The sequence below is a fragment of the Megalobrama amblycephala genome, linkage group LG4 (assembly GCF_018812025.1).
Source record: "Megalobrama amblycephala isolate DHTTF-2021 linkage group LG4, ASM1881202v1, whole genome shotgun sequence".
In the NCBI taxonomy this organism is placed as follows: Eukaryota; Metazoa; Chordata; class Actinopteri; order Cypriniformes; family Xenocyprididae; genus Megalobrama; species Megalobrama amblycephala.
In genome coordinates this window covers 1,426,350-1,447,988 of record NC_063047.1, presented here as the reverse complement: position 1 = coordinate 1,447,988, position 21,639 = coordinate 1,426,350, and the positions used below count along the sequence as shown (strand labels likewise).

The window sequence follows — 21,639 nt, the reverse complement described above, 5'->3', positions numbered from 1 at the left end:
AAATCCATTCGTTAGTCTTCGATGTGGTTCAATCCATTCTTAACCCTTATAGGGTCTTTCCTTTTAGACCCCGAACGACGTTTGCTAAAATAAATAAAAAAATGTTCTCTTTGTCCAAATGACATGAAACTTTGTACAGTTGTTAACACTTTCTAGATCTACAAAGAAAAATAATTGGAGTGATCTCTTGTTTTTATGTTAATGTAAAAAAAAAAAAAAAAAAAAAAAAAAAAAAGTCTCCACAGACTCCAGGCAACAAAATGTAATTTTGCAACAAAATAATTGTTTTTTTAAAAAACAAATGTAATTTTACTGTTTATTAATGTTTTTACTTCATATTTGTGCAGTTTTTGGAGGATTTATCATATCTTTTAAATTTATATAAATAAATACATAAATATTTTTTTTATACAAAAACAGCTTATTATGTAAAATTCACTTTATAAAAGACCCACATTTCTAACTTTCATTCATGGGGATAACATGGATAATTTGACATGGTTTAGTGTGAGATTTTTGACTTTTTTTTTGTCAAAGTTTAGCAATTTTTTGTACTGAAAAAAAATACGTTTTTCAAAAATATTGGTTTTGAGGATGAATTTTGTCCATTTTCTAAGCGGGGTTTCATCATAATGTAACAATATTGAAAAACTGTTTTTTTTCATTACAAAAAACACTAAACTTTGACAAAATGTAGCCTTTATTGTCATAATTGTGATTTCATAATATTTAGATCAAAAAATACTTGTGAAAAGAGTCTTTCAGTCAGTCAAACAGCAAATAGTGGAGCTCTGCTGCCATCTACTGGATAAAGTGATCATTTTTTACTTTTAAAACTGCATTTTCCAAAAGATGGGCAAAAATCTCACACTAAACCATGTCAAATTATCCATGTTATGAATGAAAGTTAGAAATGTGGGTCTTTTATAAAGTGAATTTTACATAAAAAGCTATTTTAAAAAATATGTTTTAATTTATTTATTTAAATTTTTAAAAACTGCACCCAAAACTGCACAAACTTGGAGTAAAAACATTAATAAACAGAGTAAAATTACATTTGTTTAAAAAAAAAACAAAAAAAAACAAGTATTTTGTTAAAAAAAATTACATTTTGTTGCCTGGAGTCTCTGGAGACCTCAAAGACCCTGAGTGTACTTCCCAAATGAAGACCACACAAGGGTTAATAAGGCAGAAATATATTAATCTGTTCTTAAATAAATATGTAGTTCAGTTGTGAAACTCTAGAGGGCGCAGGAGGGTCGGTCCTGTACATGCAAACACATCATTACCACATGACACAAGCTGATTGGCACAATAAGATTGCTTGTGTCAGTGTTTGCAGTGATCTAGTTCCTCTGAACCCCTCCACCTCCCCAGCTCCACCTGCCTAGATCTGCTAGATTATATCTGAAATAAATAGCAGATGCATGTAATAGTTTGGGCTCTTTTGTTAATTTTAAGCCTTTAATAATATGGTGATGTACCAGATAAGAGGATTTCCTGCTGTATAGTTTGCAGAAGTATTTGGGATGGATTTTTTTCCTTAAGAAAATCAAACTAGCATCGGCGGAGAAATTTAGTATCGGTGCATCTCTAACTGTAATTTCAGCTCTTTTTCTTTTAGTTTAACTTGATGTATTAAAACAACTGAAATAAAAACTAAAAATTATACAAACATGTTTCAAACTAATGACAAAAACAAACTAAAACATAAAAACATTCAAAATATTTAATAAAAACTATAATAGCATCTCATTGATGCTAAAATAACACTAATAGACTTGAGGAATCATTTAGTAGGTTCAGCACCGATCGTACAGGTGACCTTTATTCCACTCGGGTCGTGACCTTTGGCCCTTAAAACACAACCGGTCGTCTTGGGCCGCTGGTTTCTTTTGTTTCTTGTTTCATGGTGTTTTGCGGCCCTGGGAAGAGCCGAGGACACACAGACAGTGACCCGTCATCGCAGCGGCCCGAGGTCATTTCTGATTTCATGGGAGCCTGGATGATTGTGGCCTCTCATTGTTTGCTCTGGGCGTCGACGTGGGAGGGGATCCTCGTCACCGCAAACCTCGACGTCACATGGACGTGTCCGTTCGTTCCTGTAGACTGCAGAGCAGTGAGCTTCAGCTCTTTCAGTAGTGAGCTCGTGAAGCTTCGAAACCTTTGCGAATCATTTGTTTCGAACCAGTGATTCGGATTTCAGTAAACGAGGCTTCGCTACGTTGTAACTGTTTGGAAACGTTTCGCTGATGATCTCTGTGAACCCATGAGCAGATCTCAGATCAATTTTAATGACACGTTTGTTTAATAAAACGGAAGCTTTGTAGTTAAAAATCTTCATAAAACAAACAAAACAAGCCCTACAATTGAACAAAATAACACATATTATAAAGACACTTCATATGTAATGGTATTAGACGGTTTGTTAATTGCATTTAATAGATTACACTTTCAAAAAAACCTTTGCAATTGGTTTGTAAAAGATGTTTTCATTGCATTTACACGGTTTTGACCAGCAGGGGTCAGCAGCGTGTGTCGTTTCCAGCGCTTTGAATCAGTGAATCATTTTGCAATTGGTTCAATTGATTCAAAGTTTTGAAAAGCTTCGTTTCTCCTATCTCTTGTTGATTTCAATAACTGATGTGGAGCTTTAAACTACAATAACTCACAGTTATGATCAACACACTTCATTTTTGGATGTTTTGGATATATATACAGGGAGTGCAGAATTATTAGGCAAGTTGATTTTCTGATCATATTTTTTTTTCCAAGCACATTTTACCAATTCCAATCCACATCAATCTTAATATCTAATATTAATATTGTTTTTAATCATTTATAAGTGATATATAATTGTTCATGAAGGCTGGAAATGAAAAATGCCTTATATTCAGGTGTGCAGAATTATTAGGCAGGTTTTCTTTTACAGGCAAAATGAGCCAAAAAAGAGATTTAACTCAGACTGAAAAGTCAGAAATTATTAAATACTCATGAGAAGGACGCAATACTAATTCAATACTAGAAATTGCAAAGTTAAAGCATGACTAATGGACAGAAAAATGCTCATTGGGTCAGCGGGGGTCAAACAAAAACAGGTGGAAAAGAAAAGACACATGTTAACTGCAAAATAATTCAGAATTAAGGTGAAGAATAAAGTGTGAAACAATCAGGAACCCTTTAGTCTCCAGCAACACCATTTTCCAGAACTGCAACCTACCTGGAGTCTCCAGAAGTGCAAGGTGTCAGGATCTCAGAGACTTACGTTAGCTAAAGAATCCTAAAAAATAACCCACTCTTAATAAGAATCACAAGCTGAAGTGTTATAAAATACATGAAGACTGGGTTTTTATAGGCCTTATAGACAGACAGCTTGAGAGTGACTCTTGAAGGACCAGCACCACATCCTCTTGTACCACTGTTTGAAGAATTTATCTTCCAGAATCTGGCAGTAAGGTGTGGGAGTTCACTTTTAGTCCATCTCTTATCCTGAAATGTCCGTCTTGCAGAGATGGACTAAAACTGATCTTCCAAAACTTACTGCCAGATTCTGGAAGATGAATTCTTCAAACAGTGGTACAAGAGATGTGGTGCTGGTCCTTCAAGAGTCACTCTCAAGCTGTCTGTCTATAAGGCCTATAAAAACCCAGTCTTCATGTATTTTATAACACTTCAGCTTGAGATTCTTATTAAGAGTGGATCATTTTTTAGGATTCTTTACCTTCGTAAAGTCTCTGAGATCCTGACACCTTGCACTTCTGGAGACTCCAGGTAGATTACAGTTCTGGAAAATGGTGGCGCTGGAGACTAAAGGTTCCTGATTGTTTTACACTTAATTCTTCACCTTAATTCTTAATTATTTTGCAGTTAACTTGTGTCTTTTCTTTTCCACCTGTTTTTGTTTGACCCCGCTGACCCAATGAGCATTTTGCTGTCCCTTGGTCATGCTTTAACTTTGCAATTTCTAGTATTGCATTAGTATTGCGTCCTTCTCATAAGTATTTAATAACTTTTGACTTTTCAGTCTGAGTTAAATCTCTTTTTTGGCTCATTTTGCCTGTAAAAGAAAACCTGCCTAATAATTCTGCACACCTGAATATAAGGCATTTTTCATTTCCAGCCTTCATGAACAATTATATATCACTTATAAATGATTAAAAACAATATTAATAGTAGTTATTAAGATTGATGTGGATTGGAATTGGTAAAATGTGCTTGGAAAAAAAATATGATCAGAAAATCAACTTGCCTAATAATTCTGCACTCCCTGTATAAGCTTATATATTAATAATATATTCAATAATATATATAAGTTTTTTTGAGGGGATCATATTTGATCCATCAGGCTTTTATGGATCCATATATATATATATATATATATATATATTTGGGTCATTGACGAATAAGGTTTTTAAAAGTGTTAAAAATAACATAATGAAGATATAATTAATTTTGAAGTTTTATTAAGTGTTAACAATGAGATTATGTGGTTTTTATAATCAATTAACACTGCTTTTGTCACCAAAAAAGTCATTCGGTTTAACCACAATTTCGGTTTTACCGAATGACGATATGTTCAAACAATGCTAACAGGCTGATATCTATCAAAAGGACAATCAAACATTTTATATTTAGTACAAGTTTTTAAAATATTACATTTTCCATGTTTTATAGCGGTTGCACCGAATGACCTGATGTTTCGGGACATGCGTATGATCAAGTAAAAACATGAATTTATCAAATAGTTAAGAGAGAGTTAGTTACTTTACTTCATGACCATGTGGTCCTTTGCAGGTGTCTGAATGATGTCACATCCTGTCACATGATATTGACCGCATGACTTGATCCAAAATGGTCCTTTATAACGTTTACTCCGAATGACATCAATGAAATTCATTTCTCCGGACATTCTTTCTCATAACAAAGCAACGACTTCTACACATAATTTTAATATGATTTTGCACTATGTTGATATATGATGTTATAAAATCATGCCAGAATAAATAATATATACATTTGTTACATTTTTAGATATTTTAATCACAAATGAAATGGCTATATTGGCCTTTGGACGGTTAAACCGAATGACCTTTGACACTTCAATATCTTTATATGTAGAAAAATATAATTTAAACCTTTTAAATTCAATAAAAGAGATCTAGTTGTACTACCTTACATACTTTGGATTTCATATCTTTGTTTTTTATTATTATTAAGGCCTTTGGACAAAAAAATGACCCGTCACGTCATTGACCCATATATATATTATGAAATAATGAGAATATAGAGGTAAACTCAATTTTATTCAGAGCAAAAATATGCAATTTGGTGCAAACGCTGATATTTATATGGACAAAAAGTGATGAAATACTGATGCTTGTGATGTAAATCAATGAGATCTTTATAACAGTACAGCAGATACTTACATAAATACATGTAAATATCAATATCTGCCAATAATATGTCTTAGTAAGTTTAAATCCTTAGTTTCATGCAGTTTTAAAACATATAATGCAATACAAGAAATGAACAAATAAACCTGATCATCATATTTGATACTCGTGATTTTTGTTGAAAAAATGACATCTGGATAATCAAATCAGTCCAGTTGAAATATTATTACACAAATATACAAAGTTTTGATCATGTCGAGGCCTTATAAATTCAGACTTTATAGGGTTAAAGACCTCAACGTTATGAAGACGTTCAGTCCTGTTGAGTGGAAATGCAAATCACCTCCTCTTATCAGTTGGAGATTTTCTCCTTCCCGTTTACCAACAGCTCAGTTAGCGCTTCAGGTCCGGGACACGGCGATTTACGCGTCACTTCCAATCCAGTGGCCAGATCTCACTGCTTCACTTTCATCTCTTCACTCATTCTTTCCACTTTTTTTCTCCCCCTTCTCTTTCAACTCTGGGCTTTGATTGAAAGCAAATGAGGCAGCTAACATGTGGAAAGAGAGAAATTTACTTGCTCTAAGTTCATGCGGCGGGCTGTCTTTCAGGATGGGCGCTCAGCCGCCTCGGAGGACAACAATATATACGGCGAACTGAATAAAGCAGCATATCGAGCCGCGCACCGGCGACATGATGGTTCTCTTCACGGACCATTTGCCACCAATTCTGTCTCTCTGTCCGCCTGTCGTTCTCTCCGTGGATTATTTCTACCTTCGCCTGTCTTGCGGGGTTATAGGGCAGGACCAGATCCGCCGGCAGGGGGTCAGAATTGAAATTCATTGATCCCATCACATTATATCAAGCGCTGAATGTGTTGAGCTTCACCTGAGCTGAAAGTCTTTTGTCGATAATTGTATTTACACTTGTGCGGTCTTACACTCAGGGTCAAAATTACAAAATGTAATTTTGTAACAAAATATTTTTTTTTTTTTAAACAAATATAATTTTTCTCTGTTTATTAATGTTTTTACTCGACATGTGTGCAGTTTTTGGGGGATTTATCATATTTTTTTAATTTATATAAATATATTAAAAAATATATTTTTTAAATAGGTTTTTATACAAACACAGCTTTTTACGTAAAATTTTGTCCAAGTAGCTAACTTTTTTTTTTTTTTTTTCAGTACAAAAAAATGCTAAACTTTGACAAAAACTTTGTGATTTCATAATATTTAGCTATGAATCCAACTGAGAAATACTTGTGAAAAGAGTCTTTCAGTCAGTCAAACAGCAAATAGTGGAGCTCTGCTGCCATCTACTGGTGAATACTGATTTGCATTTTCTAAAAGATGGGCTAAAAATCTCACACTAAACCGTGTCAAATTATCCATGTTATCCCCATGAATGAAAGTTAGAAATGTGGGTCTTTTATAAAGTGAATTTTACATAAAAAGCTGTTACTCAACAAAATATTTATTTATTTATTTATATAAATTTAATAGATATGATAAATCCTCCAAAAACTGCACAAATATGAAGTAAAAACATTAATAAACAGAGTAAAATTACATTTGTTTTAAAAAGACCTCAAAGACACGATTCTGTTGAAAATGTCCCATTCATTTTTGACATCATCGGTTGATTTCATCACAAATTCGACGTAAAATCAGCCGATATGTCCCACGTTTTGCACCAATTTTCCATTTGATTTTATGCTGCAAACATCATTTGGACTCTGTATGTTGCATGATGGGAAGACAATTTCATTTTCTCCATTTTTACACAAATTTCATTGACTGCATTCAACAAGCTGAAGTTATTTGCACCAAAAAAATGACGTTTATTTCATGTATGGGACAGTTTGGATTCACACTGAATCAAACTCCTGCATTTCAATAGAATCACACTTCAAATGCATGGATTTATAAACGCTTGAAACACTGAAAACAGCATTTAGACGTCAGATTCTTCTGATCACATTCTACCCGCTAATTTCACCCTTCCAGACAGTTCTTCAAATGGCTTTTAAGGCCGTTTCTCCAGACGTCTTGTAGTTTTATCTCAGGACAGGTACTACTGAAGCAGAAAATAAAGAAAGTAGCGCAGCGCGGTCAGAGACGGCGTTTAGTTAAAGCGACGGTAAAGACGACGTGCATTTGGACTGAGATTAGTTATCGTATGATGATGTTTGTCTGGTAAAGGTTTCCATTTAAATGCACCCGGTGGTTATTTTGCATAGTTCCCCTGCAATTTACCTCAGCTGAGGAGACATCGCCTGTCATCTCACTGTGATCGGGGTAATTGAGGAAACACCATCTGATGGACACACACACACACACACACACACACACACACACTGACGCACACACACACACTGACACACACACACACACACTGACACACACACACACACACACACACACACACTGACGCACACACACACACACACACACACATAAACACACACACACGCACACACACACACTGACGCACACACACATAAACACACACTGAAGCACACACACATTGATGCACACACACACACACACACACACACACTGAAGCACACACACATAAACACACACACTGACGCACACACACATTGATGCACACACACAGACGCACACACACACACACACTGAAGCACACACACATAAACACACACACTGACGCACACACACATTGATGCACACACACAGACGCACACACAAACACACGCACACACACTGATGCACACACACTGACGCACACACACACACACACACACACATACACACACACACACACACACACACACACACTGAAGCACACACACATAAACACACACTGACGCACACACATTGATGCACACACACTGACGCACACACAAACACACACACACACACTGAAGCACACACACAGACGCGCACACATAAACACACACACTGAAGCACACACAAACACACACACACACTGATACGCACACACAAATGCACACACAAACACACACACACACTGACGCACACACACATTGATACGCACACACACATAAACACACACTGAAACACACACTGACGCGCACACACAAACGCACACACACAAACACACACACTGAAGCACACACATAAGCACACACACACACACACACACTGATGCGCACACACAAATGCACACACAAACACACATAAACACACACACACACAAATGCACACACAAACACACATAAACACACACACTGACGCACACACACATTGATACGCACACACACATAAACACACACTGACGCGCACACACAAACGCACACACTGACGCACACACACACTGATGCACACACACTGACGCACACACACACTGACGCACACACACAAACACACACTGACGCACACACACACTGACGCACACACACACTGACGCGCACACACAAACGCACACACTGACGCACACACACACTGATGCACACACACTGACGCACACACACACTGACGCACACACACAAACACACACACTGAAGCACACACACTGAAGCACACACATAAACACACACACACACTGATGCGCACACACAAATGCACACACACTGATGCGCACACACAAACACACACACATAAACACACCCACACATAAACACGCACACACATATACACACACAAACACACACACATAAACACACCCACACATAAACACGCACACACATATACACACACTGACACACACACATAAACATACTGACACTCACTCAAGCGCACACATACTGACACAGACACACACTCACACACACATAGACATACTTATTACGCACACTCAGACACACACACACTGACACAGACACACTCACACATACACACACGCACTGATGCACACATACACACTCACAGACACACTCACTCACGCACACACACACTCACACATACACACACACACACACATACACACATAGACACGCACTGATGCACACTTACACACTCAGACACACACACACACTCACACAGACACACACTCACAGACACACTCACTCACGCACAGACACACACTCACACACATAGACACGCACTGATGCACACTTACACACTCAGACACACACACACACACACTCACACATACACACTCACAGACACACTCACTCACGCACACAGACACACACTCACATATACACACACTCACACACATAGACACGCACTGATGCACACTTACACACTCAGACACACACACACACACACACTCTCACTTACACACACACACAGCAGGTGGAGTTAAACCTCTGGCTTCATCGAGTGGAAGCACATCCGTCTGGCAGGAAGACTTGATGGGTTTTCAAACCATGTGACCTTTTATTGTAGTCTTTTCCTCACATGAAAATAAATAAAGAACTTTAGTGTGAAGAACATTTTAATAATCTAAAGAAGCTTTTGTGTGATGGAAAGATCCATCGATGCCCATAAACAACCTTCTTCTGTTCTCGTAATTCAGGGATTCCCAAACGTTTTCATCATCTGAACCCCTTTGAGATCAAATATTTACTGATTAGTTAATAAAGTTAACATTTCAATAATTTGACAACGCATTCACAATTCTCTGATGTTAAATATTTAATATATTTATAAAATGGTTTAATTTTATTGAATATTAATCATTTATTTTAATTTGACATTTGATTTAAATAATTATTAGCTTTTAATCAACAACTCTGTCATAAAACCCTGCTGATGATGATGATGTTCAACTAAACCTGTCGTTTCTGTTTGTCAGACTCACGCACCTTCAGATCTCTACCAAATGACCAAGAACCCAGAAGATTCACCCAGTGAGCCTGATGTGCTGGAGATCGCCTTCATTAAAGGTGAGTGTGTGTTCATCATCACTCACACTGGTTGAATACGACACACTTTTCAGGAACAAACTCTGTTATAGCTTGTCAAATTTGCCCCTATTTGGGTGTGAGCAAAAACACGCCGTTTTTGTGTGTGTCCCTTTAAATGCAAATGAGCTCCACTTTCCAGAAGAGGGCGGAGCTTTAACAGCTCAACAACAACAAAGCTGGAGAATCTCTCATTTTGCAACAAAATAAACAAATCAGACAGTTTATATATTTGCTCTATATTTATATCGCCTTATGGATGAAGTTGCATAAACTACAGAGCTGTGTGATGATTTAGTTTGCATTTTGCAACAGTATTGACAGTTAACACGCAATAAAGGCACAAATAGTGACTGGATAATGTGCTGGTTAACATATTAATTGCACTTTAAAAATTATTTAATGACAAAAAATGCAATTTTAATTTGTGTCGGTCTTACTGAGTGATCAATTAATTAATCTAAAGTAGCCTAAATAAATTGCATGTCATGTCAAATTTATTTGTATAGCGTTTTTCACAGAAAATCATGATGTTAATGTTTATAATATCTTCTCTTCATGCCTTATAGTCATATTTACATTTATTCATATAGTGGACACTTTCATCCATACTGTAAACCTGAATAAGTTGGCAAAACTCAAAAAATTTGAGGCAATCAGTTTAAAGGTGCAATATGTAATATTTTTGCAGTAAAATATCCAGAAACCACTAGGCCAGTGTTATATATTTTGTTCACTTGAGTTCTTACAATATCCCAAATGTTTGCAACTATTTGTAAATCGTGAGAAATTTGCAATTTTATCCAAGGCTGCCGGGACGTGTGAGGAGTCGCCTGTCAATGGCGTCATACCCGCGTTACCCTCGGTTTCCGCTTTTATTTTGTAGAAACCATGGAAACACCAAAGACGCTTTAATATTTACATGATTTAATAGGCAAGGGAACAACCGTTTTGATATATTTATAAACTAATTATTGTTATATAGCTCAACACGTTTAGTCTTATTGTTTAAATCTAATTTTCTTGATTTTTTGCGAGTACCATGCTTTACCATGCCTCAGAGAAAAACACTATCAAGTAGCTAACATAGCATAATCAGATGCAGCTTTATTTTTAGTAACAGTAATACAGCATTTTCTCCATCATACAATATGTTTTAAAATGAATTGCATGCCATTTATCAACACAAGCCATCCAGCATTTAATATGATATTGTAAAATCGATCTATCTCACTGCAGTGTGTAACAGTGTTTCACAGCAGCCGCCGAGCAAACGCACAGAGTAACGTTATAACATCATTTTCAACACTCTCAAATGTATCTAATATGATAAACAGAGCTGCGTTACCTCATACTCATGACCGGAAAAGCGTAAGCGGCGCCGGCGGCTGTGTCATAATAAAAGTCCCGCTGCTCGTGAGGCGTGTGTTGATCAATCGCTCCAGCTCCTCGTTCAGCTCCACAACACTCGCTCCTGCTCTGCTTCACACTACAGTAACGTTAATAATCACATCCATGAACATGATTTCTTCCCGAGTCCAATCCCTATTCTATTCCACCGTCCGTTGAGGTGAAGACCACATATCCCAAGATTCCACGCTCAAACTTGGCATCATCAAGCTACGCCTTTGTTTCTGGCCTCTAGCGACCTCTAGCGGACAGAATTATTACATACTGCACCTTAAAGATATTTATTTTAAACTCATACATTTTAATTATTCTTAACTTGAAATGTTTACATTTATCCAAAACCATAATGTAAACATATTTACACCCACATTAGCAGAAACTCTTCTAAATTAGCATGACAAAACATTAATCACTACTAAATCTCCCACTTATTATTAATCTTGCACAAAAAAAAACATTATATAACACTTAATTTTAGCATTTACTCTCCCTTTCGAGTGCCATGTGCAAAGCATGCTGGGAAATAGAAATCCCAGCCCAGTTTCAGTTAAACTTAAATTAAAAGTAATAAGTTCATAAAACTCAAAACAATGTTCAGTTTACTTAAAATGTATCAGTTCTGTGAACTTGAAAGAAAAAGAAAGTGCTAAATACTCATAAAAGTAACTAATTTGTTTAATTTAAGTTTGTCCTACTCAAACCAATGAAGTATTTTGAGCGTTAGGGTTTACAGTGCATTTAGTGGTTTAAAGCTGGGCATTTTGCAATGATACAAGCAATCAAGCAGCATGCGGATAAAGTTGGATAAACTATATATATATAGAGAGAGAGAGCTATGTGATAAGATAGCTCACATTTTGCAACAATCATGCAGCATATATAGAAACGTTTTCTCTTCTCGTTACTCAAAGAAACTGTTTCAAGCAGTTAAACAAAGTGCGTCAAGACTTCGTTCCCATATTTTTGGGGAATTAGAATCTCAATAGTTGTGTGGGACCCCAGTGAACTAGTAATGTGATTTTATCAGACAGCGATGTCATTGTGCTCTATGATCCGTTTTGATCGGCCATCAGTATTCATAGATATTTGAGCACGTCCATTTAATGTCCATGAGAAAAGCTGTTTTAGTGATTCTCACAATAGCAGCCCCCCGTCGCCGCCCCGCTCCTGTAAAGACCTGGTTTATCTTTCTATTCTGTTGCGTCTTTTCTTCTCTTCACTTTCTCAGCTCTCTCTCTCGTTGATAAAAAAGAATTTTAACTACCAAACCTTTTCCCTCTTGTCATTTTAACCCCCGTTTCTTTGCCACTTCTTCTCCTGCTCCTCAAAAGGGGAACGGCGCAAAAAAAAGAGGAAAGAGTGGAAAAATGTAAAGCAGTAATTTTTCCTACAACTGTGTCTTCTGTGCCATTGTTGCTTTTCTAAGGCAGAGGGAACGAATAGAATAATGCGGATAGACTGGAGAGAGAAGTGGCCGAGAGACTCTGTGTTCACGCTGTGTTTAATTTATTTGAACTTTTAATCTAATTATTAACTATTTGAAGGGCTCTGGAGCTTTGTTAGCCGCTGCCCTGTGGCCCGGGGTCTCTGGGTTTGGGACGAAACGCCTTGTCTCCCGATATTTGTCTCGTCCAGTGTCATTATTTACTCTAAACTTATATTCTGTTATTCTCTTAAGTTTTAAAAACTCTTTTCCATGCATAGTGACACTCAAGCCTCAAAAAATGTCACAAAAGAGGCTCTTGAATCAAAGATTGGACACATTTGATGCCGTTAACGTCCGACATGCGTCATATCTTGCAGTCAAACATCATAGCACCATATTTTTATAGTTTTATTAATATTTTTAATTAGCTTTTATTTTATATTACTAGTTTTCATGTTAATTTTAGCTTAATTTTTAGTCATTTCATCATGTGCTTTTTTAAATATTGCTATTTAGGTTTAACTTATTTTTATTTCAGTTTAGTTTTAGTTTTTATGTATTTCTAGTTAATAATTTTAGTACTTCAAACTCAAACTTATTTTATTTTCTCATATTTCAACTAATGTAATGTTTTCTATTGAAATCGTTTGTTTTCTTATTATTATTATTCCGCTCTTGAGTCTATGGCAGACCCTAGCACCGTATGGTAAAAAGTTATGAAATTTGGCACACAGATAGAGGACAGTCCAGTCTGAAATGTTTCCATAGCAAATTTGGAGTCTCTACCTCAAACCCTCTAGCGCCACCAACAGTTCAAAGATTCACTCATGTTTATGCTCATAACTTTTGATGCACAAGACCTAGAAACAAAAACAAATTCATGACATCATTTCCGTCATGAAAATTTTTCCGCCATTTTGAATTTTCCAAACTTTTTCGAACTCCTCCTAGAGCGTTTTGTCCAATTTGCACAAAATTTGGTATGTAGCATCTACTCACACTCCAGACAAAAAGTTATTAAAAGATTTTTGATCGGCCAATCCATTCTCGTATATCGAATCAATTAATTTGATCGCTGTCAAATTAATTGATGCACTATATGAGAACGGATTGGACGATCAAAAATCTTTTAATAACTTTTTGTCATGCAAAAATGGATTTGATGCTGTATCTTCACAATGATTTGGTGAATTGACACCAAACTTGGTAAATGTCATTACAGGCATGACTTGGGGGTACATGCACAGTATCGTCACAGCGCCACCTACTGGTGCCGAGATACAAAAAATGGCTATTTTTGCTTATAACTTTTGAACGCCTTATCCTAAAATCATGAGGATCTCCTTAGATTCCATGAGGCATGCCGAGTTGAACGATATCTAATTTTCTTTGGTCAGCCATTTTAGGCATCAGCCATTTTTAATTTTGTCATAAAATGCTGTGTTTTACGAATGCATGAACGTATCGTTACAAAATTCAGTATGATTCATCGAGGCCATGTTCTGAGAGGACCTGTAAAGTTTTAGGTCAGCGTCTCCTAGTGGTCAAGAGATATAATGAAATTTACGAAAATGCTTATAACATGAAAAATTTTACATATTGTCATTTATTGTATATCATTAGATTTGTTGGCTTATGCCAAGTCCTACGATATCAAATGTGGCATATTCTATCATACTTACTGTCTGCCATATTGAATTTTATTCAAAACCTACTTTTTCGAACTCCTCCTACAAAATGTGTCCGATTTGCACGAAATTTGAAATGTACCATCTACTCAGACTCCAGGCAAAAAGTTATTAAATTTTTTTTTAATTTTTTTTTATTTAAAATAAAATATAAAAAAAATATATAAATTTTTTTTTGATCGGCCAATCTGTTCTCGTATGGCGCGTCGTATAGCGCAAAAATGGATTTGATGCTGTATCTTCACAATGATTTGGTGAATTGACACCAAACTTGGTATATGTCATTACAGGCATGACTTGGGGGTACATGCACAGTATCGTCACAGCGCCACCTACTGGTGCCGAGATATGAAAACTGGCTATTTTTGCTTATAACTTTTGAATGCCTTGTCCTAAAATCACAAGATTCCTTGAGGCATGCTGAGTTGAACGATATCCAATTTTCTTTGGTCGGCCATTTTTAATTTTGTCATAAAATGCTGTGTTTTATGAATGCATGAACATATCTTTACGAAACTTGGTATGATTCATCAAGGCCATGTTCTGAGAGGACCTGTAAAATTTTAGGTTAGCGCACCCTAGTGGTCAAGAGATATAATGAAATTTATGAAAATGCTTGTAACATGAAAAATTTTACATATTGTCATTTATTGTATATCATTAGATTTGTTGGTTATGCCAAGTCCTACGATATCAAATGCGCCATATTCTATCATACTTACTGTCTGCCATATTGAATTTTATTCAAAACCTACTTTTTCGAACTCCTTCTACAAAATGTGTCCGATTTGCACGAAATTTTAAATGTACCATCTACTCAGACTCCAGGCAAAAAGTTATTAAAAGATTTTTTTTTAACTTAAAATAAAATATTAAAAAACATTTTTTTATTTATTTTTGATTGGCCAATCCGTTCTCGTATGGCGCGTCGTATAGCGCAAAAATGGATTTGATGCTGTATCTTCACAATGATTTGGTGAATTGACACCAAACTTGGTAAATGTCATTACAGGCATGACTTGGGGGTACATGCACAGTATCGTCACAGCGCCACCTACTGGTGCCGAGATATGAAAACTGGCTATTTTTGCTTATAACTTTTGAATGCCTTGTCCTAAAATCACAAGATTCCTTGAGGCATGCTGAGTTGAACGATATCCAATTTTCTTTGGTCGGCCATTTTTAATTTTGTCATAAAATGCTGTGTTTTATGAATGCATGAACATATCTTTACGAAACTTGGTATGATTCATCGAGGCCATGTTCTGAGAGGACCTGTAAAGTTTTAGGTCAGCGTCTCCTAGTGGTCAAGAGATATAATGAAATTTACGAAAATGCTTATAACATGAAAAATTTTACATATTGTCATTTAATGTATATCATTAGATTTGTTGGCTTATGCCAAGTCCTACGATATCAAATGTGGCATATTCTATCATACTTACTGTCTGCCATATTGAATTTTATTCAAAACCTACTTTTTCGAACTCCTCCTACAAAATGTGTCCGATTTGCACGAAATTTGAAATGTACCATCTACTCAGACTCCAGGCAAAAAGTTATTAAATTTTTTTTTAATTTTTTTTATTTAAAATAAAATATAAAAAAATATATAAATTTTTTTTGATCGGCCAATCTGTTCTCGTATGGCGCGTCGTATAGCGCAAAAATGGATTTGATGCTGTATCTTCACAATGATTTGGTGAATTGACACCAAACTTGGTATATGTCATTACAGGCATGACTTGGGGGTACATGCACAGTATCGTCACAGCGCCACCTACTGGTGCCGAGATATGAAAACTGGCTATTTTGCTTATAACTTTTGAATGCCTTGTCCTAAAATCACAAGATTCCTTGAGGCATGCTGAGTTGAACGATATCCAATTTTCTTTGGTCGGCCATTTTTAATTTTGTCATAAAATGCTGTGTTTTATGAATGCATGAACATATCTTTACGAAACTTGGTATGATTCATCAAGGCCATGTTCTGAGAGGACCTGTAAAATTTTAGGTTAGCGCACCCTAGTGGTCAAGAGATATAATGAAATTTATGAAAATGCTTGTAACATGAAAAATTTTACATATTGTCATTTATTGTATATCATTAGATTTGTTGGTTATGCCAAGTCCTACGATATCAAATGCGCCATATTCTATCATACTTACTGTCTGCCATATTGAATTTTATTCAAAACCTACTTTTTCGAACTCCTTCTACAAAATGTGTCCGATTTGCACGAAATTTTAAATGTACCATCTACTCAGACTCCAGGCAAAAAGTTATTAAAAGATTTTTTTTTAACTTAAAATAAAATATTAAAAAACATTTTTTTATTTATTTTTGATTGGCCAATCCGTTCTCGTATGGCGCGTCGTATAGCGCAAAAATGGATTTGATGCTGTATCTTCACAATGATTTGGTGAATTGACACCAAACTTGGTATATGTCATTACAGGCATGACTTGGGGGTACATGCACAGTATCGTCACAGCGCCACCTACTGGTGCCGAGATATGAAAACTGGCTATTTTTGCTTATAACTTTTGAATGCCTTGTCCTAAAATCACAAGATTCCTTGAGGCATGCTGAGTTGAACGATATCCAATTTTCTTTGGTCGGCCATTTTTAATTTTGTCATAAAATGCTGTGTTTTATGAATGCATGAACATATCTTTACGAAACTTGGTATGATTCATCAAGGCCATGTTCTGAGAGGACCTGTAAAATTTTAGGTTAGCGCACCCTAGTGGTCAAGAGATATAATGAAATTTATGAAAATGCTTGTAACATGAAAAATTTTACATATTGTCATTTATTGTATATCATTAGATTTGTTGGTTATGCCAAGTCCTACGATATCAAATGCGCCATATTCTATCATACTTACTGTCTGCCATATTGAATTTTATTCAAAACCTACTTTTTCGAACTCCTTCTACAAAATGTGTCCGATTTGCACGAAATTTTAAATGTACCATCTACTCAGACTCCAGGCAAAAAGTTATTAAAAGATTTTTTTTTAACTTAAAATAAAATATTAAAAAACATTTTTTTATTTATTTTTGATTGGCCAATCCGTTCTCGTATGGCGCGTCGTATAGCGCAAAAATGGATTTGATGCTGTATCTTCACAATGATTTGGTGAATTGACACCAAACTTGGTAAATGTCATTACAGGCATGACTTGGGGGTACATGCACAGTATCGTCACAGCGCCACCTACTGGTGCCGAGATATGAAAACTGGCTATTTTTGCTTATAACTTTTGAATGCCTTGTCCTAAAATCACAAGATTCCTTGAGGCATGCTGAGTTGAACGATATCCAATTTTCTTTGGTCGGCCATTTTTAATTTTGTCATAAAATGCTGTGTTTTATGAATGCATGAACATATCTTTACGAAACTTGGTATGATTCATCAAGGCCATGTTCTGAGAGGACCTGTAAAATTTTAGGTTAGCGCACCCTAGTGGTCAAGAGATATAATGAAATTTATGAAAATGCTTGTAACATGAAAAATTTTACATATTGTCATTTATTGTATATCATTAGATTTGTTGGTTATGCCAAGTCCTACGATATCAAATGCGCCATATTCTATCATACTTACTGTCTGCCATATTGAATTTTATTCAAAACCTACTTTTTCGAACTCCTTCTACAAAATGTGTCCGATTTGCACGAAATTTTAAATGTACCATCTACTCAGACTCCAGGCAAAAAGTTATTAAAAGATTTTTTTTTTAACTTAAAATAAAATATTAAAAAACATTTTTTTTTTTTTTTTTTTGATTGACCAATCCGTTCTCGTATGGCGCGTCGTATAGCGCAAAAATGGATTTGATGCTGTATCTTCACAATGATTTGGTGAATTGACACCAAACCTGGTATATGTCATTACAGGCATGACTTGGGGGTACATGCACAGTATCGTCACAGCGCCACCTACTGGTGCCGAGATACGAAAAATGGCTATTTTTGCTTATAACTTTTGAATGCCTTGTCCTAAAATCACAAGATTCCTTGAGGCATGCTGAGTTGAACGATATCCAATTTACTTTGGTCGGCCATTTTTAATTTTGTCATAAAATGCTGTGTTTTATGAATGCATGAACATATCTTTACGAAACTTGGTATGATTCATCAAGGCCATGTTCTGAGAGGACCTGTAAAATGTTAGATTAGCGCACCCTAGTGGTCAAGAGATATAATGAAATTTATGAAAATGCTTATAACATGAAAAATTTTACATATTGTCATTTATTGTATATCATTAGATTTGTTGGTTATGCCAAGTCCTACGATATCAAATGCGCCATATTCTATCATACTTACTGTCTGCCATATTGAATTTTATTCAAAACCTACTTTTTCAAACTCCTCCTACAAAATTTGTCCGATTTGTACAAAATTTGGTATGTAACATTTACAGACGCTCATGACAAAAAGTTAATAAAAGATTTTTTTTATTGACCCAACCGCTGTTTTGTACTCCATCAACAAATTTAACTGCGAGAACGCCAAAATGGATATGCAGCTGTATCTTTGCTAAAGTTTTGTGTATTGACACGAAACTTGGTACATGTGATCACAGGTATGACTTGAGGATGCATGCAGAGTTTCGTCACAGCGCCACCTACTGCTTAGAAGTTATATACCATTATAAGTGCTTTAACTGATGTAATTTAAACCGCTTTATCCTAACCTCATGATCACAGATCCTTTTCTGCCCTTATTCAGCTTGACCTCATAATTGCTGCTTGCAGCTATATTTACATTTTATTTCAGATTTATTTAAATTAATTGTTTTAGTTATCGATAATAATCCTGTTTCAGAAGACTTGAAATATATAGTCTGAAATATGTTTGTTTGGTCCTTTTTGGAGCTTGACAGACATGATCACAATAAAAAAAGCATCATAAGAGTTTGAAGGTAAAAAAAAAAAAAGATTAAATCATTTTAATTTTTGGCTGAACTATCCAGCTTGCTCTATCTGTGTCATTATTCTCACAGGGCTTTACATTTACAGCTGTGAAAGGACGAGCAGGAACCGCAGGCTTTCGTTCATGATTGGCAACTGTGAGCGTGCTAAATGCTAATGAGACCCGTGTATGGATCTTTTCTTTCTTTCTTCTCCGCCCTCTTTTCCTTGTGTTCCTCCTCCTCCCCCCCGTAAGGCCGATCCATTCGTATCCTCCACCTCTGGCCTCTGAGCAGCTCATTTCACGCTATGAATAAGTCGACTATTCACCATGATTTATTTATGGGAGTTCAGTGTGTTTGAGAGCGCAGGACCGGCCATCACACTGAGTTCATATGCGATGCAAAAAAATATTTAGACACTTAAACATGACGGTCATTGCATTTTTAAAACCAAATATGTCATTTATTTTAAAGTAAGATGTACATTCATAATGATAAAAAAACAGATATAGAGTTGAAAAGGAAGAATATTGTTTGTCTGTCTGTCATGTTATCATTTTGTCTATCAATATGAACTCAATTATGAAGCAGATATGATTCAGCTATAAAGCAAATATTGTTCTCATCCAATACTATCATTGAAGTCAAATCTATAATGCAGTATGACTGAATATTAAGTGTCTTTTAAACCCCAACTAATCAAGCCAGAGGTGACAGTGGCAAGGAACATCAGGTGACAGAAATGGAGCAAAAAAACCTCGGGAGATTGTTATACTAATGTATATTAATACTTTCAGGTGTTCCAGTCAAAGTGACGCATGTTAAGGAAGGAAAATCCAAAGACACTCCACTTGAGATCTTCTCGTATCTGAATGAGATCGGGTGAGCAGAACCTGCCATGATGCATGAACTTTACAGTTCAAACACAGTGTTTACTGTCAATTTATGATGTCTTGAGTTGCTCAATGCTTGTGTTTTCACTGTGGCTCCTTAAAGGGCAGAGGTGTCAAGTACAAATACTTCGTTACCTTACTTAAGTAGAAATTTTGGGTATCTATACTTTACTGGAGTAATTATTTTTCAACCGACTTTTTAATTCTACTCCTTACATTTTCACTCAATTATCTGTACTTTCTACAAAAATAGCCTGCCATAAATATGTCTTTAGTAGCTTTCTGGGCATTGAAAGTGTTAATTATCTTGCTGGTAATGCAGGCCTCACTGAGCCATCAGATTTCATCAAAAATATCTTAATTTGTGTTCTGAAGATGAACGAAATTAATGACAGAAATGTAATTTTTGGGTGAACTAACCCTTTTAAGGGGGCATTCGAAAACTTTATATTTGATCTATTCGTAAACATACAAATGTCATTTTGTACACTTTGTCACTTGAGAATATGTGCATTGTTATTTATTTATTAATCAATAACTTACTCTCTTGTTTCAAAGTGGAAAGCACGGTGTGGGGAGGATCGATATCGTGGAGAACCGCTTCATTGGAATGAAGTCAAGAGGTACGAATGTCATTTCATTACATTTATGCATGTGTCACATAGATAGAAACTTGCATTGCATTCAAGGAAAACATATTAAGTCTTGTTTACTGAAATCCATTTGATCCAAATGAAGTGATTTTGTGCTTAAAACAAGAACAAATATCTACCAATGGAGTCAGAAAAATAATCTTGAATTAAGTCTATTTTTCTGACCCCACTGGCAGATATTTGTTCTTGTTTTAAGCCGTTATTAAATCCACATCTCTATAAAGAAATAAATAACTTATGGCTCTTACTAATGTTTAGATATTTGTATTGGAAAACAAGACCAAACATGTTTTGTAGTGAAACTTCACAGTCGTTGTGTTTGGATTGTACTGGGGTCCGGGTCCGTCCCTCCTCACAACGCTCTGATTGGCAAATTGACTCCAGAGTGGCAGGTAGGAATTGGAAAATACGG

The 21,639-nt window shown here is 35.8% G+C and overlaps 1 protein-coding gene across 1 annotated transcript in view; it reads left to right on the top strand.

Annotated features, from left to right (window-relative positions):
- Nucleotides 1-21,639, top strand: part of ass1 (argininosuccinate synthase 1) — a 47,657-nt gene that overhangs the window by 12,995 nt on the left and 13,023 nt on the right. Inside the window, exons 9-11 of the mRNA XM_048186725.1 lie at nt 10,122-10,212; nt 20,479-20,563; nt 21,133-21,197. Coding sequence (XP_048042682.1) covers nt 10,122-10,212; nt 20,479-20,563; nt 21,133-21,197 — 241 coding nt within the window. The remainder of the gene's footprint in view (nt 1-10,121; nt 10,213-20,478; nt 20,564-21,132; nt 21,198-21,639) is intronic.